This window comes from Aegilops tauschii, chromosome 5, assembly GCF_002575655.3.
Source record: "Aegilops tauschii subsp. strangulata cultivar AL8/78 chromosome 5, Aet v6.0, whole genome shotgun sequence".
Taxonomy (NCBI): Eukaryota; Viridiplantae; Streptophyta; class Magnoliopsida; order Poales; family Poaceae; genus Aegilops; species Aegilops tauschii.
This window is the reverse complement of record NC_053039.3, coordinates 245,386,388-245,408,066: the sequence shown is the minus strand read 5'-3', so window position 1 is coordinate 245,408,066 and position 21,679 is coordinate 245,386,388. Positions and strand designations below refer to the sequence as shown.

At 42.3% G+C, this 21,679-nt stretch overlaps 1 protein-coding gene across 1 annotated transcript; it reads right to left on the bottom strand.

Annotated features, from left to right (window-relative positions):
- Nucleotides 1-14,822: 14,822 nt before the first annotated feature.
- On the bottom strand, nt 14,823-18,608 carry LOC109769939 (UDP-rhamnose/UDP-galactose transporter 6). Its single transcript, XM_020328642.4, has 6 exons — nt 18,416-18,608; nt 17,509-17,730; nt 16,692-16,876; nt 16,407-16,607; nt 15,881-16,042; nt 14,823-15,551 (listed from the first exon to the last, which is right to left on the bottom strand). The coding sequence occupies exons 2-6, from the start codon at nt 17,636-17,638 to the stop codon at nt 15,231-15,233; spliced, it is 999 nt and encodes a 332-aa protein (XP_020184231.1). The 5' UTR covers nt 17,639-17,730; nt 18,416-18,608; the 3' UTR covers nt 14,823-15,230.
- Nucleotides 18,609-21,679: the final 3,071 nt, after the last annotated feature.

Here is a 21,679-nt window from a genome sequence, read left to right as displayed (position 1 = left end):
CCCGACACAGGTAGTAAAGGTAAATTCTCTCTATATATATGATAAGGGTGAAATCCCATCTACTAAGTTCGCTAGCCAATGCTTGGATGAGTTTGATGATTTTATTGTTAAACAAGAAAACTTCAATGCTTATGTTGGTACACAATTGAAACGTAATGCTTATATGATTGAACACTTGAGTGATTATATGTCTAGAGTTAAAGGTGAACTTAAACTTATTAGTAAACATGCTTCTATGGTTACCACTCAAGTGGAACAAGTGCTTAAAGCTCAGAATGATTTGCTCAATGAATTAAATAATAAGAAAAATGATAATGATGTTAGAGTTATGACTAGAGTGGGTAAAATGACTCAGGAACCTTTGTATCCTGAGGGCCACCCTAAGAGAATTGAGCAAGATTCTCAGAAAACTAATGTTGAGGCACCTAGTTCTTCTAAAAGGAAGAAAAAGAAAAATGATAGGACTTTGCATGCTTCTAGTGAACCTGTTGTTGACACACTTGAGAATCCCAATGATATTTCTATTTTTTATGCTGGAACACAATCTGGTAATGAACATGAACCTGGTGATAATGTTAATAATGATGTTCATGTTGATGCTCAACCTAGCAATGACAATGGCGTAGAGATTGAACCTGCTGTTGATCTTGATAACCCACAATCAAAGAATCAATGTTATGATAAGAGAGACTTCGTTGCTAGGAAGCATGGTAAAGAAAGAGAACCATGGGTTCAGAAACCCATGCCTTTTCCTCCTAAACAATCCAAGAAAAAGGATGATGAGGATTTTGAGCGCTTTGCTGAAATGATTAGACCTATCTTCTTGCGTATGCGTTTGACTGATATGCTTAAAATGAATCCTTATGTTAAGTATATGAAATATATTATTACAAATAAAAGAAAGATACCGGAAGCTGAAATTTCCACCATGCTTGCTAATTATACTTTTAAGGGTGGAATAGCAAAGAAACTTGGAGATCCAGGAGTACCAACTATACCATGCTCCATTAAAAGAAACTATGTTAAAACTGCTTTATGTGATCTTGGAGCCGGTGTTAGTGTTATGCCTCTCTCTTTATATCGTAGACTTGATTTGAATAAGTTGACACCTACTGAAATATCTATGCAAATGGCCGATAAATCAACTGCCATACCTGTCGGTATTTGTGAGGATGTGCCTGTTGTGGTTGCAAACGTTACTATTTTAACGGACTTTGTTATTCTTGATATTCCCGAGGATGATAGTATGTCGATTATCCTTGGTAGACCCTTTTTGAATACTGCAGGGGCTGTTATTGATTGCAACAAAGGCAATGTCACTTTTCATGTTAATGGTAATGAGCATACGGTACACTTTCCGAGGAAACAACCTCAAGTCCACAGTATCAATTCTATTGGAAAAATTCCAACGTTTACTATTGGAGGTTTTGAATTTCCTCTTCCTACTGTCAAGAAGAAATATGATATTCTTATTGTTCGGGATGTGCATATCCCCGTTGAGGTAACTTAGTGTTATTCGAAAATTCTCCGGTTTCATGCGATTCGGAAAGAGTTTGTTAACAAGACTTGATCAACCTTGTTAGTGGATTCCTTTTGATGAGCATGATATGGATGAAGTTAGAAAGCACAACTCTCTGTACCCTCCTTTTACTTTTTGTTATTTAGATTAAATAAAGCAAAATTAGTATTTTCTGTCTATTTTCTGAATTATCCTTGCTTTAAAAAATACCCTGAAAATAGAAGTTCTCCAAATGTCCTGAAAATGAAATATGATTTTTTGTAGAATATTTAAGAATATCTGGCACTAAGAACATACTAGGGGGAGCCACCACCTGGCCATGAGGGCACAGGGCGCGCCCCCCCGCCTCATGGGCCCCACGTGGCCCCCCTCCACTTATTCTTGCACCCACACACTCCTTCTTCCTCCAGAAAAAATCAACCACACAGCTCAAACCTGTGTTCTTGCTCGTTTTGCTGCGATTTTCGATCTCCTTGCTCAAAGCTCCACTCACAAAACTGCTTTGGGGGATTGTTCTTCGGTATGTGACTCCTCCAATGGTCCAATTTGTTTTTGTTCTAGTGCTTTATTTATTGCAAATTTTTGCTACTTAGGTGACCCTGTTCTTGAGCTTTCATGTCAAATATATATGGTCCCAAGTAGTTCTAATGCATGATATAGCCTCTAGGCACTTGTGGGAGTAGTTGCTATCAATATTGTTGAGTTTGGTTCACTTTTATTTTGAGTCACTAAAAATTTTAGAAATTTTTCAGAGGAAGAAATATGTTTAGGAAAATGTACCAAGGTGGTTCCTCAAAGAAGCAAGGACCCAGTCTCGCGATACGTGAGCCAGACTATGAACTACCAAGAGAAGCTCAAGTGCGGCCTTGTGAATGGCCGTCAGAAGATTTTATGGCCCAAGCAGGCATTAAGGAGGAATTTGACGCGTATGTGCGTAATGCTGAACTTGAGGGCTTCATGTCAGATAAGTGCCCCCAATATTACTACCTGACTGATTCCTTTGTGAGAAGGTTTAAATTTACATCATCACGCAATTCTCACACTGTCCTATTTGATCTTTATGATAAATCTTATACCATGGACTTAGAAGATTTTAATATTGCTTGCAAGCTCCCACAGTGGTCTTAGTGAACCTCGCAAATCTGAATATAAAGACTTTCTTGCTAGTATAAGTGTGGGGGAATCTAGAGAAATAACACAAGCTACCATAGGGAGCATTCATTTTCCTACCATACACTATTTTGCTCTCTTTATAGGTAGATGTATTAACGGTAAGGATGAGGAATGTCACATGTGTGTTCCCGATCTTAGTGTTCTCAAGAGTGCAGTATTAGGAGATAAACAATATAACTTGGGGGCTATCGATGCACGAAGGTTGCATCATAACAGTATAAGTGGGGATTTGTTCGGTGGAATTTATGCAACTCGTTTAGCTAATTATCTTGAGGTACCCATACATGAAAATGATATGGAGTTGCCTCCTGCTTATCTAGATTTTAATGCTATGGTTCGCCTTCAGTTTATTGAGAGGAATGAACAGCCTCTCCAGTACCGACTAATCTTTGATAGACGTCGCGCTGTCCATATTGCTTTCCCTGCTCCTACTTTCTTTGACTTTCAGGCAAAGGGGAGATATGTCATAACCAGGGAGGAGGCAAATGAGTACGAGAGGAGGGTGGAAGCAACTCGCCTCCAAGCTGCAGCTCGTGAGGCAGTAGCGGCTGCATCTCAGTATGACCCCAGTTACAACTTTGGATATCCGCTAGGCCATCCATGGGCATAGACCAACTTAGGCCAAAACCCTAAGCTTGGGGGAGTACGTATTTCTCACCGATATTACATTCATGTTCACACACTCATTCCAGTTGTCGGTGCTCATACTTTTTTATTGTAATATCCATGCTAGTTTATTTTCCTTTTTCTCGCTTTCTTCTTGTGTGTTTGAAAAACCTTAAGAAAAACAAAAAAAATAGTCGTAGCTTTTAGCTAGTTTACTTTCCATGCCTGTAGTAGTAATAATTAAAATAAAATCCCAAAAGATTTCTCGTTCTTCTTTTGCTTGTTGGGAGCTTTCCCGTGTAAATGGTCTTATTTCTTTTCTTTGGGGTCGAGAGGAGAAGACCATAATGAAAATGTTGAAGTGGCTCTTATATGCATTATTGTTGATTTAACCAAGATCCCATATTACCTTGTCTTCTCCCTTGTATTAAATGCTTGCAGATTCCAGCTTAGTCCAATGCACATGCACTATTATTATTATCCACACCGTTCGGTCGTGCAAGTGAAAGGCAATAATGACGATATATGATGGACTGATTGAGATGAGAGAAGCTGGTATGAACTCGAACTATCTTGTTTTTGAAAATATGATTAGTTCATCGTTCCTGATTCAGCCTATTATGAATGAAAAATGTTTGCAATGAAAATTAGAGATTATATTGCTCATGCCATTCTTAATTAGCTAGGAGTTTATAATGGTTTACCTTGCGTGCCAACATGCTATTAAAATGGTTGTGATGTGGTATGATAGGGTGGTATCCTTCTTTGAATGATTCGAGTGGCTCGACTTGGCACATGTTCACGCATGTAGTTGAAACAAAATCAACATAGCCTCCACGATATTTATGCTCATGGTGGATTATATCCTACTCATGCTTGCACTCAATGTTTATTAATTTTAATGCATGTTCATGACTGTTGTCGCTCTCTAGTTGGTCACTTCCCAGTCTATTTCTAGCCTTCACTTGTACTAAGCGGGAATACTGCTTGTGCATCCACTTCCATAAACCCCAAAGTTATTCCATATGAGTCCACCATACCTTCCTATATGCGGTATCTACCTACCATTCCAAGTAAATTTGTATGTGCCAAACACTAAACCTTCAAATGAAATCCTGTTTTGTATGCTCGAATAGCTCATGTATCAACTAGGGCTGTCTGTATCTTCCATGCTAGGCGGGTTATTCTCAAGAGGAGTGGACTCCGCTCCTCACTCACGAGAAAAGGGTTGGTCACCGGGATGCCCAGTCCCATGCTCAAATCAAAATAATTGCAAACAAAACTCCCCCAGGACTGTTGTTAGTTGGAGGCACCCGTTGTTTCGGGCAAGCCTTGGATTGATGCTTGTTGGTGGTGGGGGAGTATAAACTTTACCATTCTGTTTGGGAACCGCCTATAATGTGTGTAGCATGGAAGATATCGAGATCTCTCGGTTGTTATGTTGACAATGAAAGTATGCCGCTCAAAATATTATCTATCTCTATCTCAAAAATCGAGCTCTGGCACCTCTACAAATCCCTGCTTCCCTCTGCGAAGGGCCTATCTATTTACTTTTATGCTGAGTGATCATCCTCTTATTAAAAAGCACCAGTTGGAGAGCACTGTTGTCATTTGCATGCATTACTATTAGTTTATATTGAGTATGACTGGATCTCTTTTACCATGAATTACAATGTCTAGTCGGTCCTTGGTCTTCAAAGGTACTCTGCATTTATGTTTTGCGGTCTCGGAAAGGGCTAGCGAGATACCATCTTGTTATATCATATTATGATTGTTTTGAGAAAGTGTTGTCATCCGAGATTTATTATTATTGCTCGCTAGTTGATTATGCCATTGATATGAGTAAACATGAGACCTAAGTGTTATTGTGAATATGGTTAGTTCATAATTTTTGCTGAAAACCTGAATGCTGGCTTTACATATTTACAACAACAAGAGTAAACAGAGTTTGTAAAAGTTTTTCTTTATCACTTTCAGTTTGTCAACTGAATTGCTTGAAGACAAGAAAAGGTTTAAGCTTGGGGGAGTTGATACGTCTCCATCGTATCTACTTTTCCAAACACTTTTGCCCTTGTTTTGGACTCTAACTTGCATGATTTGAATGGAACTAACCCGGACTAACGTTGTTTTCAGCAGAATTGCCATGGTGTTATTTTTGTGCAGAATAAAAGTTCTCGGAATGACCTGAAACTTTACGGAGAATATTTTTGGAATATATAAAAAATACTGGCAAAAAAATCAAGACCAGGGGGCCCACACCCTGTCCACGAGGGTGGGGGCGCGCCCCCTGTCTTGTGGGCCCCCTGAGGCTCCACCGACCTCAACTCCAATTCCATATATTCACGCTCGGGGAGAAAAAAATCAGAGAGAAGGATTCATCACATTTTACGATACGGAGCCGCCGCCAAGCCCTAATCTCTCTCGGGAGGGCTGATCTGGAGTCCGTTCGGGGCTCCGGAGAGGGGAATCCATTGCCGTCGTCATCATCAACCTTCCTCCATCACCAATTTCATGATGCTCACCGCCGTGCGTGAGTAATTCCATCGTAGGCTTGCTGGACAGTGATGGGTTGGATGAGATTTATCATGTAATCGAGTTAGTTTTGTTAGGGTTTGATCCCTAGTATCCACTATGTTCTGATATTGATGTTGCTATGACTTTGCTATGCTTAATGCATGTCACTAGGGCCCGAGTGCCATGAGTTCAGATCTGAACCTATTATGTTTTCATGAATATATGTGAGTTCTTGATCCTATCTTGCAAGTCATTAGTCACCTACTATGTGTTATGATCCGGTAACCCCGAAGTGACAATAATCGGGGCCACTCCCGGTGATGATCGTAGTTTGAGGAGTTCATGTATTCACTAAGTGTTAATGCTTTGGTCCGGTACTCTATTAAAATGAGGCCTTAATATCCCTTAGTTTCCAATAGGACCCCGCTGCCACGGGAGGGTAGGACAAAAGATGTCATGCAAGTTCTTTTCCATAAGCACGTATGACTATATTAGGAATACATGCCTACATTACATTGATGAACTGGAGCTAGTTCTGTGTCACCCTATGTTATAACTGTTGCATGAGTAATCGCATCCGACATAATTATCCATCATTGATCCAATGCCTACGAGCTTTTCACATATTGATCTTTGCTTAGTTACTTTACCGTTGCCACCATTACAATTACTACAAAACTGCTACTGTTACTTTTGCCACTGTTATCGTTACTTCCATACTACTTTGCTACTAAATACTTTGCTGCAGATATTAAGTCTTCCAGGTGTGGTTGAATTGACAACTCAGCTGCTGATACTTGAGAATATTCTTTGGCTCCTCTTGTGTCGAATCAATAAATTTGGGTTGAATACTCTACCCTCGGAAACTGTTGCGATCCCCTATACTTGTGGGTTATCAATCGCTCATTTCGGTGAGACTGAAACGTTACAAAAAGGAAACAGAGAGTTTGCATTGCGAACTCGGTGGGACCGATCTGTCATCTCGGTTAGACCGAAACGTTACGAAGGGAAACAGAGAGTTTGCAATCCCATCTTGGTGAGACCGAGATCCCTATCGGTGAGACCGAACTAATTATGGGTTTCTGGCAGTGGCTATGTCAAATGAACTCGGTGGCGCCGGATAGATCAAATCGGTGGGGCCGAGTTTGACTTTTGGTTTGGGACATATGTGGATGTGAGAAAGTGGTTGAGGGCTTTTGGAGCATATCACTAAGCATTTTAAGCAAGCAAGCCATTAAGCAACACCTCATCCCCTTTTAATAGTATTGGCTTTTCCTATGGACTCAATGTGATCTTGGATCACTAAAATGAAAATATAGAGTCTTGAGCTTGAGCCAATATGTGTCCTTAGCATTTTGAGGGGTCCACATCTCTAGTCCATGCCATGCCAATCATTGAACTTTCTGAAATGATCATCTTGAAAGAGTATTAGTTCAATGAGCTATATGTTGTTAAGAATTACCAAAACCACCCAGGGATTAGTTGCACTTTCAGCATCGCAACCCCAATCTTTAAGAAACGACAACTTAGGTTTCTTGCCAAACCACAGTTCATACGGTGTCGTCTCAATGGATTTATATGGTGCCCTATTTAACGTGAATGCAGCTGTCTCTAATGCATAACCCCAAAACGATAGTGGTAAATCGATAAGAAACATCATAGACTGCACCATATTTAATAAAGTACGGTTATGACGTACGAACACACCATTACGATGTGGTGTTCCAGGTGGCATGAGTTGTGAAACTATTCCACATTGTTTTAAATGAAGGACAAACTCGTAACTCAAATATTTGCCTCTGCGATCAGATCGTAGAAAATTTATTTTCTTGTTACGATGATTCTCCACTTCACTGTGAAAGTCTTTGAACTTTTCAAATGTTTCAGACTTGTGTATCATCAAGTAGATATACCCATATCAGCTCAAATCATCTGTGAAGGTCAGAAAATAACGATACCCGCCGCGTGCCTCAACACTCATTGGACCGCATACATCGGTATGTATTATTTCCAATAAGTCATTGGCTCACTCCATTGTTCGGGAGAACGGAGTTTTAGTTATCTTGCCCATGAGGCATGGTTCGCAAGTATCAAATGATTCATAATCAAGTAATTCCTAAAGCCCATCTGCATGGAGTTTCTTCATGTGCTTTACACCAATATGACCTAAACGGCAGTGCCACAAATATGCTGCACTATCATTATCAACGTTGCATCTTTTGGCATCAATATTATGAATATGTGTTTCTCTACGATCGAGATTCAATAAACCATTTACATTGGGTGTATGACCATAGAAGGTTTTATTCATGTAAACAGAACAACAATTATTCTCTGACTTAAATGAATAACCGTATTGCAATAAACATGATCCAATCATATTCATGCTCAACGCAAACACCAAATAACATTTATTTAGGTCCAACACTAATCCCGATGGTAGAGGGAGTGTGCGATGATGATCTTATCAACCTTGGAATCACTTTCAACACACATCATCACCTCGCCCTTAACTAGTCTCTGTTCATTCTGTAACTCCTGTTTCGAGTTACTAATCTTAGCAACTGAACCGGTATCAAATACCCTGGGTTACTATGAACACTAGTAAAGTACACATCAATAACATGTATATCAAATATACATTTGTTCACTTTGCCATCCTTCTTATCCGCCAAGTATTTGGGGTAGTTCCGCTTCTAGTGACCATTCCCTTTGCAGTAGAAGCACCTAGTTTCAGACTTAGGTCTAGCTTTGGGTTTCTTCATGGGAGTGGCTACTTGCTTGCCATTCTTTCTTGAAGTTTCCTTTCTTTTCCTTTTCCCCTTTTCTTGAAACTAGTGGTCTTGTTAACCATCAACACTTGATGCTCTTTCTTGATTTCTACCTTCGTCGATTTTAGCATCGCGAAGAGCTCGGGAATCGTTTTCGTCATCCCTTGCATATTATAGTTCATCACGAAGTTCCAGTAACTTGGTGACAGTGACTACAGAACTCTGTCAATCACTATCTTATCTAGAAGATTAACTCCCACTTGATTCAAGCGATTGTAGTACTCAAACATTCTGAGCACATGCTCACTAGTTGAGCTATTCTCCTCCATATTGTAGGCAAAGTACTTGTCAGAGGTCTCATACCTCTCAACTCGGGCATGAGTCTGAAATACCAATTTCAGCTCTTGGAACATCTTATATGCTCTGTGGCGTTCAAAATGTTTTTGAAGTCCCGGTTCTAAGCCGTAAAGGATGGCGCACTAAACTATCATGTAGTTATCATACCGAGCTTGCCAAACGTTCATAACGTCTGCATTTGCTCCTGCAATAGATCCGTCACCTAGCGGTGCATTAAGGACATAATTCTTCTATGCAGCAATGAGGATAATCCTCAGATCACGGACCCAGTCCGCATCATTGCTACTTTCATCTTTCAACTTATTTTTCTCTAGGAACATATCAAAAATAAACGGGGAGCTATATCGCAAGCTATTGATCTACAACATAGATATGCAAAAATATCAGGACTAAGTTCATGATAAATTAAAGTTCAATTAATCATATTACTTAAGAACTCCCACTTAGATAGACGTCCCTCTAGTCATCTAAATGATCACGTGATCCATATCAACTAAACCATGTCCGATCATCACGTGAGATGGAGTAGTTTTCAATGGTGAACATCTCTACGTTGATCATATCTACTATATGATTCACGTTCGACCTTTCGGTCTCAGTGTTCCTGAGGCCATATCTGCATATGCTAGGCTCGTCAAGTTTAACCCAAGTATTCCGCATGTGCAAAACTGGCTTGCACCCGTTGTATGTGAACGTAGAGCTTATCACACCCGATCATCACGTGGTGTCTCGGCATGACGAACTGTAGCAATGGTGCATACACAGGGAGAACACTTATACCTTGAAATTTAGTGAGGGGTCATCTTATAATGCTACCGCCGTACTAAGATAAATAAGATGCATAAAAAGATAAACATCACATGCAATCAAAATATGTCACATGATATGGCCATCATCATCTTGTGCCTTTGATCTCCATCTCCAAAGCACCGTCATGATCTCCATCGTCACCGGCTTGACACTTTCATCTCCATCGTAGCGTCGTTGTCGTCTCGCCAACTATTGCTTCTACGACTATCGCTACCGCTTAGTGATAAAGTAAAGCAATTACATGGCGATTGCATTTCATATAATAAAGCGACAACCATAAGGCACCTGCCAGTTGCTGATAACTTTTACAAAACATGATCATCTCATACAACAATTTATATCTCATCACGTCTTACCATATCACATCACAATATGCCCTGCAAAAGCAAGTTAGACATCCTCTACTTTGTTGTTGCAAGTTTTATGTGGCTGCTATGGGCTTCTAGCAAGAACCGTTCTTACCTACGCATCAAAACCACAACGATTTTTTGTCAAGTGTGTTGTTTTAACCTTCAACAAGGATCGGCCGTAGTCAAATTCGATTCAACTAAAGTTGGAGAAACAGACACCCGCCAGCCACCTATGCGCAAAGCACGTTGGTAGAACCGGTCTCATGAACGTGGTAATGTAATGTTGGTCCGGGCCGCTTCATCCAACAATACCGCCGAATCAAAATAAGACGTTGGTGGTAAGCAGTATGACTATTATCGCCCACAACTCTTTGTGTTCTATTCGTGCATATCACCTACGCATAGACCTGGCTCGGATGCCACTGTTGGGGAACGTAGCATGCAATTTCAAAAAAAAATCTACGATCACGCAAGATCTATCTAGGAGATGCGTAGCAATGAGAAGGGGAGAGTGTGTCGATGTACCCTGTAGATCGAAAGTGGAAGCGTAAGGTTAACGCGGTTGATGTAGTCGAACGTCTTCGCGATCCAACCGATCAAGTACCGAACGTACGGCACCTCCGAGTTCAGCACACGTTCAGCTCGATGGAGTCCCTCGAACTCTTGGTCCAACAGAGGGTCGATGGAGTGTTTCGTCAGCACGACGGCGTGGTGACGGTGATGGTGATGTGATCCGCGCAGGGCTTCGCCTAAGCACTACGTGAATATCACCGGAGGAGTAAACTGTGGAGAGAGACGCCGCACACGGCTTGGAACAATTGGTGTGTCTCCAAGGGGTGCCCTGCCCACGTATATAAAGGAGGGAGAGAGAGGAGGCCGGCCCTAGGGGGCGCACCATAAGGGGGGAGTCCTACTAGGACTCCCAGTCCTAGTAGGATTCGCCCCCCCCCCTTCTTTTCCTTCTCATGGAGGTGGAAAGGGGGAAGGAGAGGGAGAAGGGGAAGGAGAGGGGGTGGGGCCCCCTTCCCTAAACCAATTCGGCCTCCTTCCTTGAGGGGGGCGTCCCAGCCCCTTGTGGACTGGTTAGCCTCCCTCCTATGGTCATATCTTTCCCCGGGGGGTTCCGGTAACCCCTCCGATACTCCGGTATGTACCCAATACACTCCGGAACCCTTCTAGTGTCCGAATACTACCTTCCAATATATCAATCTTTACCTCTCGACCATTTAGAGACTCCTTGTCATGTCCGTGATCTCATCCGGGACTTCGAACAAACTTCGGTCACCAAAACACATAACTCATAATACAAGTCGTCATCGAACGTTAAGCGTGCGGACCCTACGGGTTCGAGAAGTATGTAGACATGACTGAGACACATCTCCGGTCAATAACCAATAGCGGAACCTGGATGCTCATATTGGTTCCTACATATTCTACGAAGATCTTTATCGGTCAAACCGCAATAACAATATACGTTTATTCCCTTTGTCATCGGTATGTTACTTGCCCGAGATTCGATTGTCGGTATCATCATACCTAGTTCAATCTCGTTACCAGCAAGTCTCTTTACTCGTTCCGTAATGCATCATCCCGTAACTAACTCATTAGTCACATTGCTTGCCAGGCTTATAGTGATGTGCATTACCGAGAGGGCCCAGAGATACCTCTCCGATACTTGGAGTGACAAATCCTAATCTTGATATATGTCAACCCAACAAACACCTTCGGAGACACCTGTAGAGCATCTTTATAATCACCCAGATACGTTGTGACGTTTGATAGCACACAAGGTGTTCCTCCGGTATTCGGGAGTTGCATAATCTCATAGTCAGAGGAATATGTATAAGTCATGAAGAAAACAATAGCAATAAAAATTAACGATCATTATGCTAAGCTAACGGATGGGTCTTGTCCATATCACATCATTACACATGTCTATGGTCAGGAAACTTAACCATCTTTGTTTAACGAGCTAGTCAAGTAGAGGCATACTAGCGATACTCTGTTTTGTCTATGTATTCACACATGTACTAAGTTTCCGATTAATACAATTCTAGCATGAATAATAAACATTTATCATGATATAAGGAAATATAAATAACAACTTTATTATTGCCTCTAGGGCATATTTCCTTCAGTGCCCCCCTCGGGGCACCCCCCAGGTGCTGCTCTTGCCCATCGGGAGTCCTCTGGTCCATTAAAAATCCACAAAAAGTTCCGCGGTGTTTGGACTCCGTTTGATATTGATTTCCAGCAATGTAAAAAACAAGCAAAAAACAACAACTGGCACTGGGCACTGGTTATAAAATGATTGTAAAATAATATAAAGTTGCTATAAAATGATTGTAAAACATCCAAGAATGGTAATATAATAGCATGAAGACTTCATAAATTATAGATATGTTGGAGACGTATCAATGTACAATATATGATGACAACAATGATCATGTTCTTATTAGAACATCATAAATGGACATAAATAAATAGATCACTAAGGAGACTAAGGGACTAAATGTATATAGTCTCCAAACATGTCGGTTGATGCATATTCAACCATCATGCTCTCCATGCTCATAGGGTCTCGTGATAGCTTGATGGTGTCAGGGTGAGGGTTTGAAGTGAGTTTCAAACCATTACCCTTGAGGTCCTTTGCGTCCTGGTGGCGTGGATTGGATTGCACGCGCTATCCCATGGGATGCAAGACTGATCTTGATGTCCATGACCCGCTTAAGTAAGTTGTAGCCATTGAGGGCAAGAGCCTCAAATTGTTAGCCGTCGATTACTTATAGGGGCAAGCCAGAGATAATTAATTTACAAGAAGTAAATTAAAAACCATCATGGTTTTGTAATAAGAATGCAAAAATTTGACTCAAGTGTATAACTTGAAAATGCTCAACCTCAATTGTGGGAACATAACACATTGAAGATCATACGGATCTCACAGTAATAGAGATAGTCTGCACATGGGCAGTAGATCCAACTCATTACCTCGTGTTGATAACGTGTTGTAAGTAATCGAGAGGGAACGAGAGACCAACAACAGAATGAACTTGTGTAGTCTTTATTGATCATCTTTCATAGATTATATATACAAGGTGAAGAGGCGCCTCCTGGGATGCGCCGGTTCGCAAGGGATGGGATAGGAAAGGAACTGTCGCGACGGTTGGTGGGGTTGCAACCGCACGTGAGGGAAATCGGGGATTTCCCTGATTAACCGCTGGGTTAATTATCCTTAACAAAACCCTAGCCCACAGCCACTCTTGAGAGCTCTGCTCCACTGTATGTCCCCTTCGCTCCCCACATGATGTCCAACTCCGGCAGCGAACCTAACGACTGCGCTCCTGAAGGAGGAATCCAGCTCCTCCGCCACAGGCGACGTGGAGCTCACCCTTCGCATTGCCCTTCATCGGTTGTGGATAGATACTGGTGGGAGCTCGAGCTTCGCAACCTCCCGGGGAGGGGGGCAGCTACAACCCACATGTTGTGTTCCGTGCAATCCTTAGTCAGGCACTCGGTACCTCCAAACCCTGTTCCTCCTAGACGGCACATCAGGTGCTCGTGCCCGCGAATGCCCGAGTCGGAGGTCCGGTTGCGGGTCTCGCAGATCCGCTTACGCCCGCCGCCAATGATGACATCCTACCCGACGTCATCCGTTGGTCCTTCACCTCGGCCGAGATGGGCACCCATTGCCGCTGCCGCCGCAAAATGCGAAGGCGCTTCAAATCAGCATAAGGAGTCCGAGTGCCTCGCGAAGCAGAAGGCAGCCATCACGAAGAAATTCGCTCGACTCGAAGAAGCAGGCCCGCGTCGCCATACATTTTCCCGGGATCCGCTCCTCCTCCACTGACGATGACAACGACAACGCCCTTCCTGCCGTTGATGCCTACACCAAAGACTGCAACCGCCGGCGAAGAAGTGGTGAAGGCCAGTGATATCCTCCGCAAGCATCTATCCATCTACTCCCTCCGTTCCTAAATATAGGTTTTTCTAGAGATTTCAACAAGTGACTACATACAGAGCAAAATGAGTGAATCTACACTCTAAAATATGTCTATATACATCCGTATGTGGTAGTCTATTTAAAATCTCTAAAAAGACTTATATTTAGGAACGGAGGGAGTAGTTTACTATCGTATATTTGTTTGCTATTGCTATGTTCAAGCTTGTATCTACATAAATGTTGATCATGTTTCATGGGTAGCATGGATTTAACTATTGCTATGTTCAAGCTTGTATCTACATAAATGTTGATCATGTTTCATGGGTAGCATGGATTTAACTATTGCTATGTTCAAGCTTGTATCTACATAATTGTTGATCACGTTTCATGGGTAGCATGGATTCTATTGCTATGTTCAAGCTTGTAGAAATAAGGGGTGTTGTCCGGCTTGTAGAAATAAGGGGCGTTGTCTACGGACGCGGACGTATAGGAGTGCACATCTGCGAGTAGCGGTTGTAGTTGCTCTTAGAGCCCGATTAGAGCGGCCGCAAATGCAGGAACAAAATGGCCCTAAATGAAATTCCTGAGTTGTAAACATGTTCAATGGCAAAAAAAAATGCAATGAACGTGTCCATATAATTTGTCCATAAATATACTCCCTACTTGCTTTCCTTGGAGACTGCATATACCGATGGTTACTACTCCCAGAAAGAAAAGGGGAGATGTCCATCGTCTGTGTATCAGGAAATATATAGCAAGTATACACAATAACATGATACAAATGAGTGAAAATATGGTCTATAAAACCCTGATAATGAATTACATTCAGTCATGACAATTCAGAAATGATCCTAACGTGTAGTCCATACTTCCATAAGATCAAAACAATGCCTTAACTTCCAACAATCTTCACCACAATTCCACAACCTTCACATACGACTTACTTCTAAAGGATTATACTATACTCAAACCTTGTAAAACACCTGGTGACTATGAATGTATCGAAAAAATGTGACGGTAATGTATGTAACCTATAACGAGAACGGTGCCGAGTTCCTAGGGTAAGGTTCAGCTTCTGTAGTAACCTCTATCAAGAACAATACCAGACTGTCTTCCTTCGGCTGTGTTGTGTGTCACCAGAAACCTCAAGGGAAAAAATATGCACGCACTGCAGCTACCGATTGCAAAAATCACTTCTCACCACCATCCTTGTCTTCTGAACCTCCATTGTGCCTCTCGGACCTCACTGGGAGGACACTCCGACGCTCTTTGCCGCCTGGTTTGGCTGATGCGTTCCCATACCACATCATTCCAAGAACAGCGAGGATCATCCCAAGGACTACGTGAAGGTTCAGGCCCTCCTTGCCAAAGAAGAGAAAGCCAAGGAACAGGACCAGCACAGTCTTCATGTGGCCTAAGACTTGGAAAGATACAGCAGAGAACCGGCCGATGCAGATGAACTGGCTCAGATTAACGCCGATGGCGATGATGCATGAGAGTACGACGAATAACTGCAGTCACAAAATGCAATGATAAGATAGATGACAAGATAAAGAGGTGGAATGTATAGACAAACTAATCTTGAAAACACTAATATCAAAATTCTAGTCAAGCTAGTCATGTGAGGAAATGAAAAGCCACTAATTCAACTAAACATGAGATACAACAAAGCAGCGCAACAGAAGTTTTCCACGATAATGTTTCCTAAATCGCTGGCCATTTCCCACCTTATCTCTAAGCAAACATAAACCAGCTAAATCAATTGCTTTTTACAGAACCTGCAACATAGATCACCATCGGTTCAGGGACATGAAACACTGTTACAATATTGATTTCTTACCAGAGAAAGCGATGTGAAATTGAAGTGATCCACCCTTTTGCCAGTCAACAAGTAATCCACAAAGGGCCCTACTAACAGGAGGGAACCTGCTTGGGCTGGAGCAGTGTGGCCTAGGAGATTGAATGAGTTCAGAGAGTACTTCCGCTGGAGGTAATGAACATACTGCAAAAAAAGGGAAAAAAGAATTAACAGAATTTCAAGCGTGTACTCTTTCCAATACATGATAAGAACAAATAACAGAATGGCAGCAAACATAGTCAAATAACATGCAGTCATGGGATTAAACAACAGAATGCATTGCATACTTCAAAACTGGAATGATTATGTTCTTAATGTCTGTAAACATTATAAAGATTGGCCTCTTATCTGATCATTGTTTCAAGTCCTCTAATAGGTAAGCATTGTAACACTATCATGATTATTATTATTTTTGTGTGTGTGTGTGTGATTTGTCTTTCAGCAACAGGATTCTACTGACTTGGAAGACATATACAAGTAACCATACAGTATAGGAATTTCAACTTACATATTGTTGGAAAGCTGTGCTCCAGACAGCTATAACAGCTGCAAGCATGCCTTTTGCATTCACACTGACATCAGTAACAGTGCAAACTGCAACGCCTACAAGTACAACCATTATGCTCAGCTTTGTGTCCCGTGAATAATGTACACGATCAAAGACAACTTCCAGAAGACATGACGCGGGTATCATGCACAGCTTTGCTATCTGAACAAGAGAAAAGAATTAATTAAGAGCTAATGATGCAAAGATACATAGCTTAGGTAACAGAAAGTCAGAAACTACACTGACCTGATAAAACCCCACAGAATTCCACATCAAGCTCACATTCATGCCAACGATCGACAAATTTGAAAAGATTACGAACTTAATCAGATCTGGTAGCGGTAAGTGAGAGGGCTGGCTCAGGCCTAACCACCGAAACACAATAGTCATCAAGGTCGTTGTCAATAAATGAAGGCCAGTTAATGTTGTGGCTGCAAAAGGCATAAATCATAATCAGTGACATGGCAGGAGTGTATCCAGGTTTTAACATATGTGCAGTTTGTTGAGGGTCAGTGCAAAACCTTATAGAACTTGTAAGTTATCGCTACCTAGTATAACAATAAATCATATTAGATTAGCATGCTTCTTATGTTCAACAGACGCATCCCAAGTTTACGCCAAGCAGGTTAGCATAGCAGCAGACACCTAGGATTGCCTAACAGTCAAATCCCTAACTCTCAGATCACCATAAAAGTAAATCTAGTGGGGGAAAATTTGTATGAGTTGGTCAAACGCTGACGTACTCATCTGTAAAATATTATCAACAAAAGAGCATCTAGCATTTACATGGATGGAATTTGCAGTACCATTTTGGGATCACAAAAGGTATAAAATAAGTTCCTGATCCCTTCGTACACTAAAATCAGCAGAGCAATACTAATGCGCAATTCAGAAGGAGAAGCCTACGATAGTCAAATTGAAGTCAGACAGAAGTTGAAAGATACAGAACAAAATACAGCATAACATAATCCTACTCACTGCCAAAAGTGAAGAACAAGATGTCAATAGATTGAATTAATGATGTATGTGACTACATAATTCTTTACCAAAGCTAAAAACATACCAAAACTGAATCCATGTGTAGCCATTAGGGCTTTGTTGACCATGATGATCCCAACGGATGAGGTGATATTGAAACCCCATGCTGCAAAGTCTAAGGCGGCCTTCTTGTCGGATTTTCTCGGAGAACCCATCTCTATCTTCACAGGTTCAAATCAACACTTGGTGAGCTACAGTCTCTGAGGCACAAATGCCATCCACACAAGATACAGAGCCCAGGATTTAACTGCAGTAAGGAATTAAAGCCATTTCAGATGATTACACAGTGAGCAAAGATGGTGCTGCTTGCACCTGAGTTAAATAAAATGCCCCAAGATTAAGCAGAAATTTGTGTAAACAGCGCACACTACTACTATTTACCTGAGCCCTACTGGTTCTGAACGCAACTAGCAACATATGATACATGAGCCCTACTGTTTCTTTCTGCTCCGCTAAAAACAAGCCGGATGCAGCTACTCGTGAGAAGCGAATGTTGTTCCTCCACGGAATAACAGCAACAACTGCTCCAACAACGCAGCTCTAACCCCAAACCCCTCCTAGCCCAGTAATCCACCCACGAATCCGAATTCGTGCCTCTACTTGCAAAGCTGATAGACAACAAACACTACGCGACGCAGCAACCCTACTGATCCCGAACGCTCTGCTACACACAACCCTGCTGATCCCGGACGCTCTGCTACACACAACCCTGCCCTGCTCATAGTCCGGATGCTCCTCCACGGAGCCCCGTCAGGGAGTGCACCAGGAGCGCAGCTCCGCACCCCGGAAACTCTCCTAAATCCAGCAAACCGACCAACGAACCCGCCCCCAAATCGCAGCTGCTCGCGCCAAAAACCCGCGCCAGATCGCGCGTCCCCCCGAAAAAGCTGCGGCCGAAGGAAGGGAAGGGGATGGGGAGGCAGAATCCTTACTCGAGAAGCGCGGGGCTCGATCCCTCCACCCGGAAATGGCAGATCTCCCGGCGCTCTGATCTGAGATTTGGGGCGGGAGGGGTGGTGTGTCGCCGGGGTGGGGGGTGTGGTGTTCTGTGTGAGTGTTTCGGTTTCTTCCTCGCCCCACTTTTTTTATTTTTGTTTTTTTTTCCGCGACGCTAACAACTACCTTCGGCATCAGATCTGCGCCCCCTTCTTATAGGCCTCCGGGTGCACGCATTTTTGTGAGTCCAGAGTTTTATTTACGCTAATCTTGGGGTTTTATCGCTAAGTTGTCCTCGGTTGAATCGCCACGGTTTGGTTTTCGTGAAGGTGACAAGAAATCCATGATGAGAAAACAATAACAGCGTGAGAGGAATATGCAAGGTGTCATACATTGAGAAAAATGAACGTCCTGTTAGGGTTAGCATCATTTTCACTTCTCACTCCAAGCGACTTGGCACGGCAGTGATACTCCTTTGTTGACACCAAGTTTGTTTTGCATCAGAATAACATTATCTAGTAAGTTAAGTTTAAAAATAAAACATCTAGTAAGTTCCATCCCAAAAAGTTCTTCCCCAATATACCGAAGTTAAGAATTAGCCACAAAGAAAAGGGGTGGTAAGAACATCTCGGGCAATTTAGTCTGTATTGAGGAAGTTTGGCAAAAAAAACTTGTTTCGATAAATTTATTTTTTTCATCTCTTTTTTATCACCCAATACTTCCCCAAGACTATGGGGACCACGTTTCACCCAGCGGCCCCCTGATGTCCCATGTTCGCTCCATCCCTCGTCGTCAAGCGTCGCCCGGCCACCGGAGCATCGTCATCGACCATCGGGTTGTCGTCGATCTCCCACACTGTTCCTTATCCTGAGGGTCTAGTGTCAGTGCGCCGCCTACCCAGCCAACAACCGTCACTCTACCCCTCTAAAATGCAGAGGGTACACAATAACCACGTGGAAGATGTTTCAGGCCCGAAACAAATAGACGATTGTCCTTCGTATGAGAAAAGAAACTATGAGCATGATTGTCCCTAGAAAATACCATTAAAATGAAGAGACAACACTTTGTTTATATATGATGCATGTCATGTTATGTCACCATGGATGCATGACTATATTCTTTACCAACTACCATTGAACGTCCTAAAAAGAAAGGCAACATGTCACAGCTTAAATTTCGCTATAGTACCAATAGCGTGTTGTAGTTTTATTGACCATGTTTGTTTAGATTCTACCTAACTATAACAACATTAAAGTGCATCCAATAGCTAACTCGCGCATTACAACTATTCATTCGACTATAGATGACAAAAAGGTCACTCTTTTCATGCACGCATAGAATCAAGAAGCACTTTAATATGCAGATGCATTTGCAACTAATTAGGAACTTATGCACGCCAACTAATGCATGGGCCAACCCGTTCCGATAATAAATTTGGTGTAACCTCTTTTTATGTCACAAGCCATCTATATCTTCAAATAAACATCACAAATCATCCCAACAAAAATGAACATCCAAGTTAAAGCAACTGAGATTCCATGCGTATATACTATATATGTGGGGGGAAACAATAAATGTAGACCATGTGAATATAAGTACCAATTTTAGTTTACACGTTGGCAAGAATTGTGATCTTAGCCTAGAATGACAATGGAAGTTATGATTAAGAAGAAAGTCAACAAAGTAGCTCACAAACGGGAAAGGAAACTCCATCAAGCAAATATATCAAGGAATATATCATATTCATTTATTTGCCAAAATAAATCTTGTTGCATTTACCTTTAGACTATGTATGTTGTCTCGGTGTGATTACTTTCACACTAGACTCGGGTTTTATACTACGAATGGCAGGGCTGGGCCGGGAAAATCCGGGCCCTGTGCGAAATTATAAAATGAGGCTTATCTTACTAGAAAAATAGACACCATGCAGTGTCTAGACACCATTTAACACTAGACGTCTAAAATGATTGATGCACACCTATAAAAAATGTCGAAAAGAACAAAATTAAAGGAATACACATCAAAGAAGAACCACAGAAAATGAGATGAATAAACTTTGTCCGGGCTCCCGGACGTGAACTCTTGCAGTTTACATCCATCTTCTCCTTATCCGGCACTTCGACCATGTGCTCTACTTTGTGAAAAAGGAATTTTCACCGGCCACTGAATCAATCACAATCCAGGATCAATCACTGATTTATTATGGGAGAAAGAGTTAAAGAAGCCCCAGCTCACAATTTCAGAAGGAGGCGAGGTGCGTCTAGGTCGAACTCATGGACGAAGGCAGGTGCGACCTCAACTCAATCGCACGGCGGATCGTGGGGGCTGGAGCTCGTCCAGAATTTTTTTAGGGCATCCCCATATACGAACCGGCTACTAGCAAACAGGCGAAGAGTGCAGGCGTTCCAGGTGGCAAGGTGGGATTACGAGGTGTGCCGTGTCGGCCTGCTGGACTCCCCCAAATGGGTTGAAGTCGTATATGCATGTAGACTAGCGCCGTAGTCTTTTTTCTCCTAGAAAAAAATCAATACAAAGACATACATGTAGCATTAGCGTTTCGGGGCCCCCGTGACCCGGGGGCCTTGTGCCTTATGCCTTATGCACAGGTTGCACACCCCTAGGCCCGGGCCTGCGAGTGGTAGTGCTAGCGTTGTTGCTCATAATTCGAAGGGGGTGGTCAACATATCAATATAGGAAATGTTGCTTTGTGTGGTATTGTTGGCACAGCTAGGATACACACTTTTTTCACAGGTCTTCCCTTCACTTTCGCCGTGTAGTAATCATTAAATCTGATAGTGCGCATGATTTGCTCTCGACAAGGTCTCTAGACTCCCTACTACATCTATAGGTAATATAGCCATTATTTTTGGGAGCAACAAGAATCATAAAAGAGGACCCAGATGGAAAACACGAGCTCGAAGGCTTATCTCGACTGTTAAGGGCATGTGTGGTTACCTTCACCGATTTTTGCTCCCTTGCATCACCAATTCAACTTGGCTGAGCTAATACAGACTATAGGCCATGTCACGCATTGTTTGGTTGGCCATAGAGCACAAGTTGCATTAGGGCAGCAACTAACCCACCAGCGCTTGGTTGCCCGTGTTTTGTGATTTGGGGTTGGACTGATGCACTGCGCTTGTTTGGTTGCTCACATTCGACCCGATGTAGTTACCTTGCACGGTTGCACCCCAATGTGGTGAGCTTATTAGCAACCACCCTAACCACTCTTAACATTGTGTGATACATACAAACACAAGGGC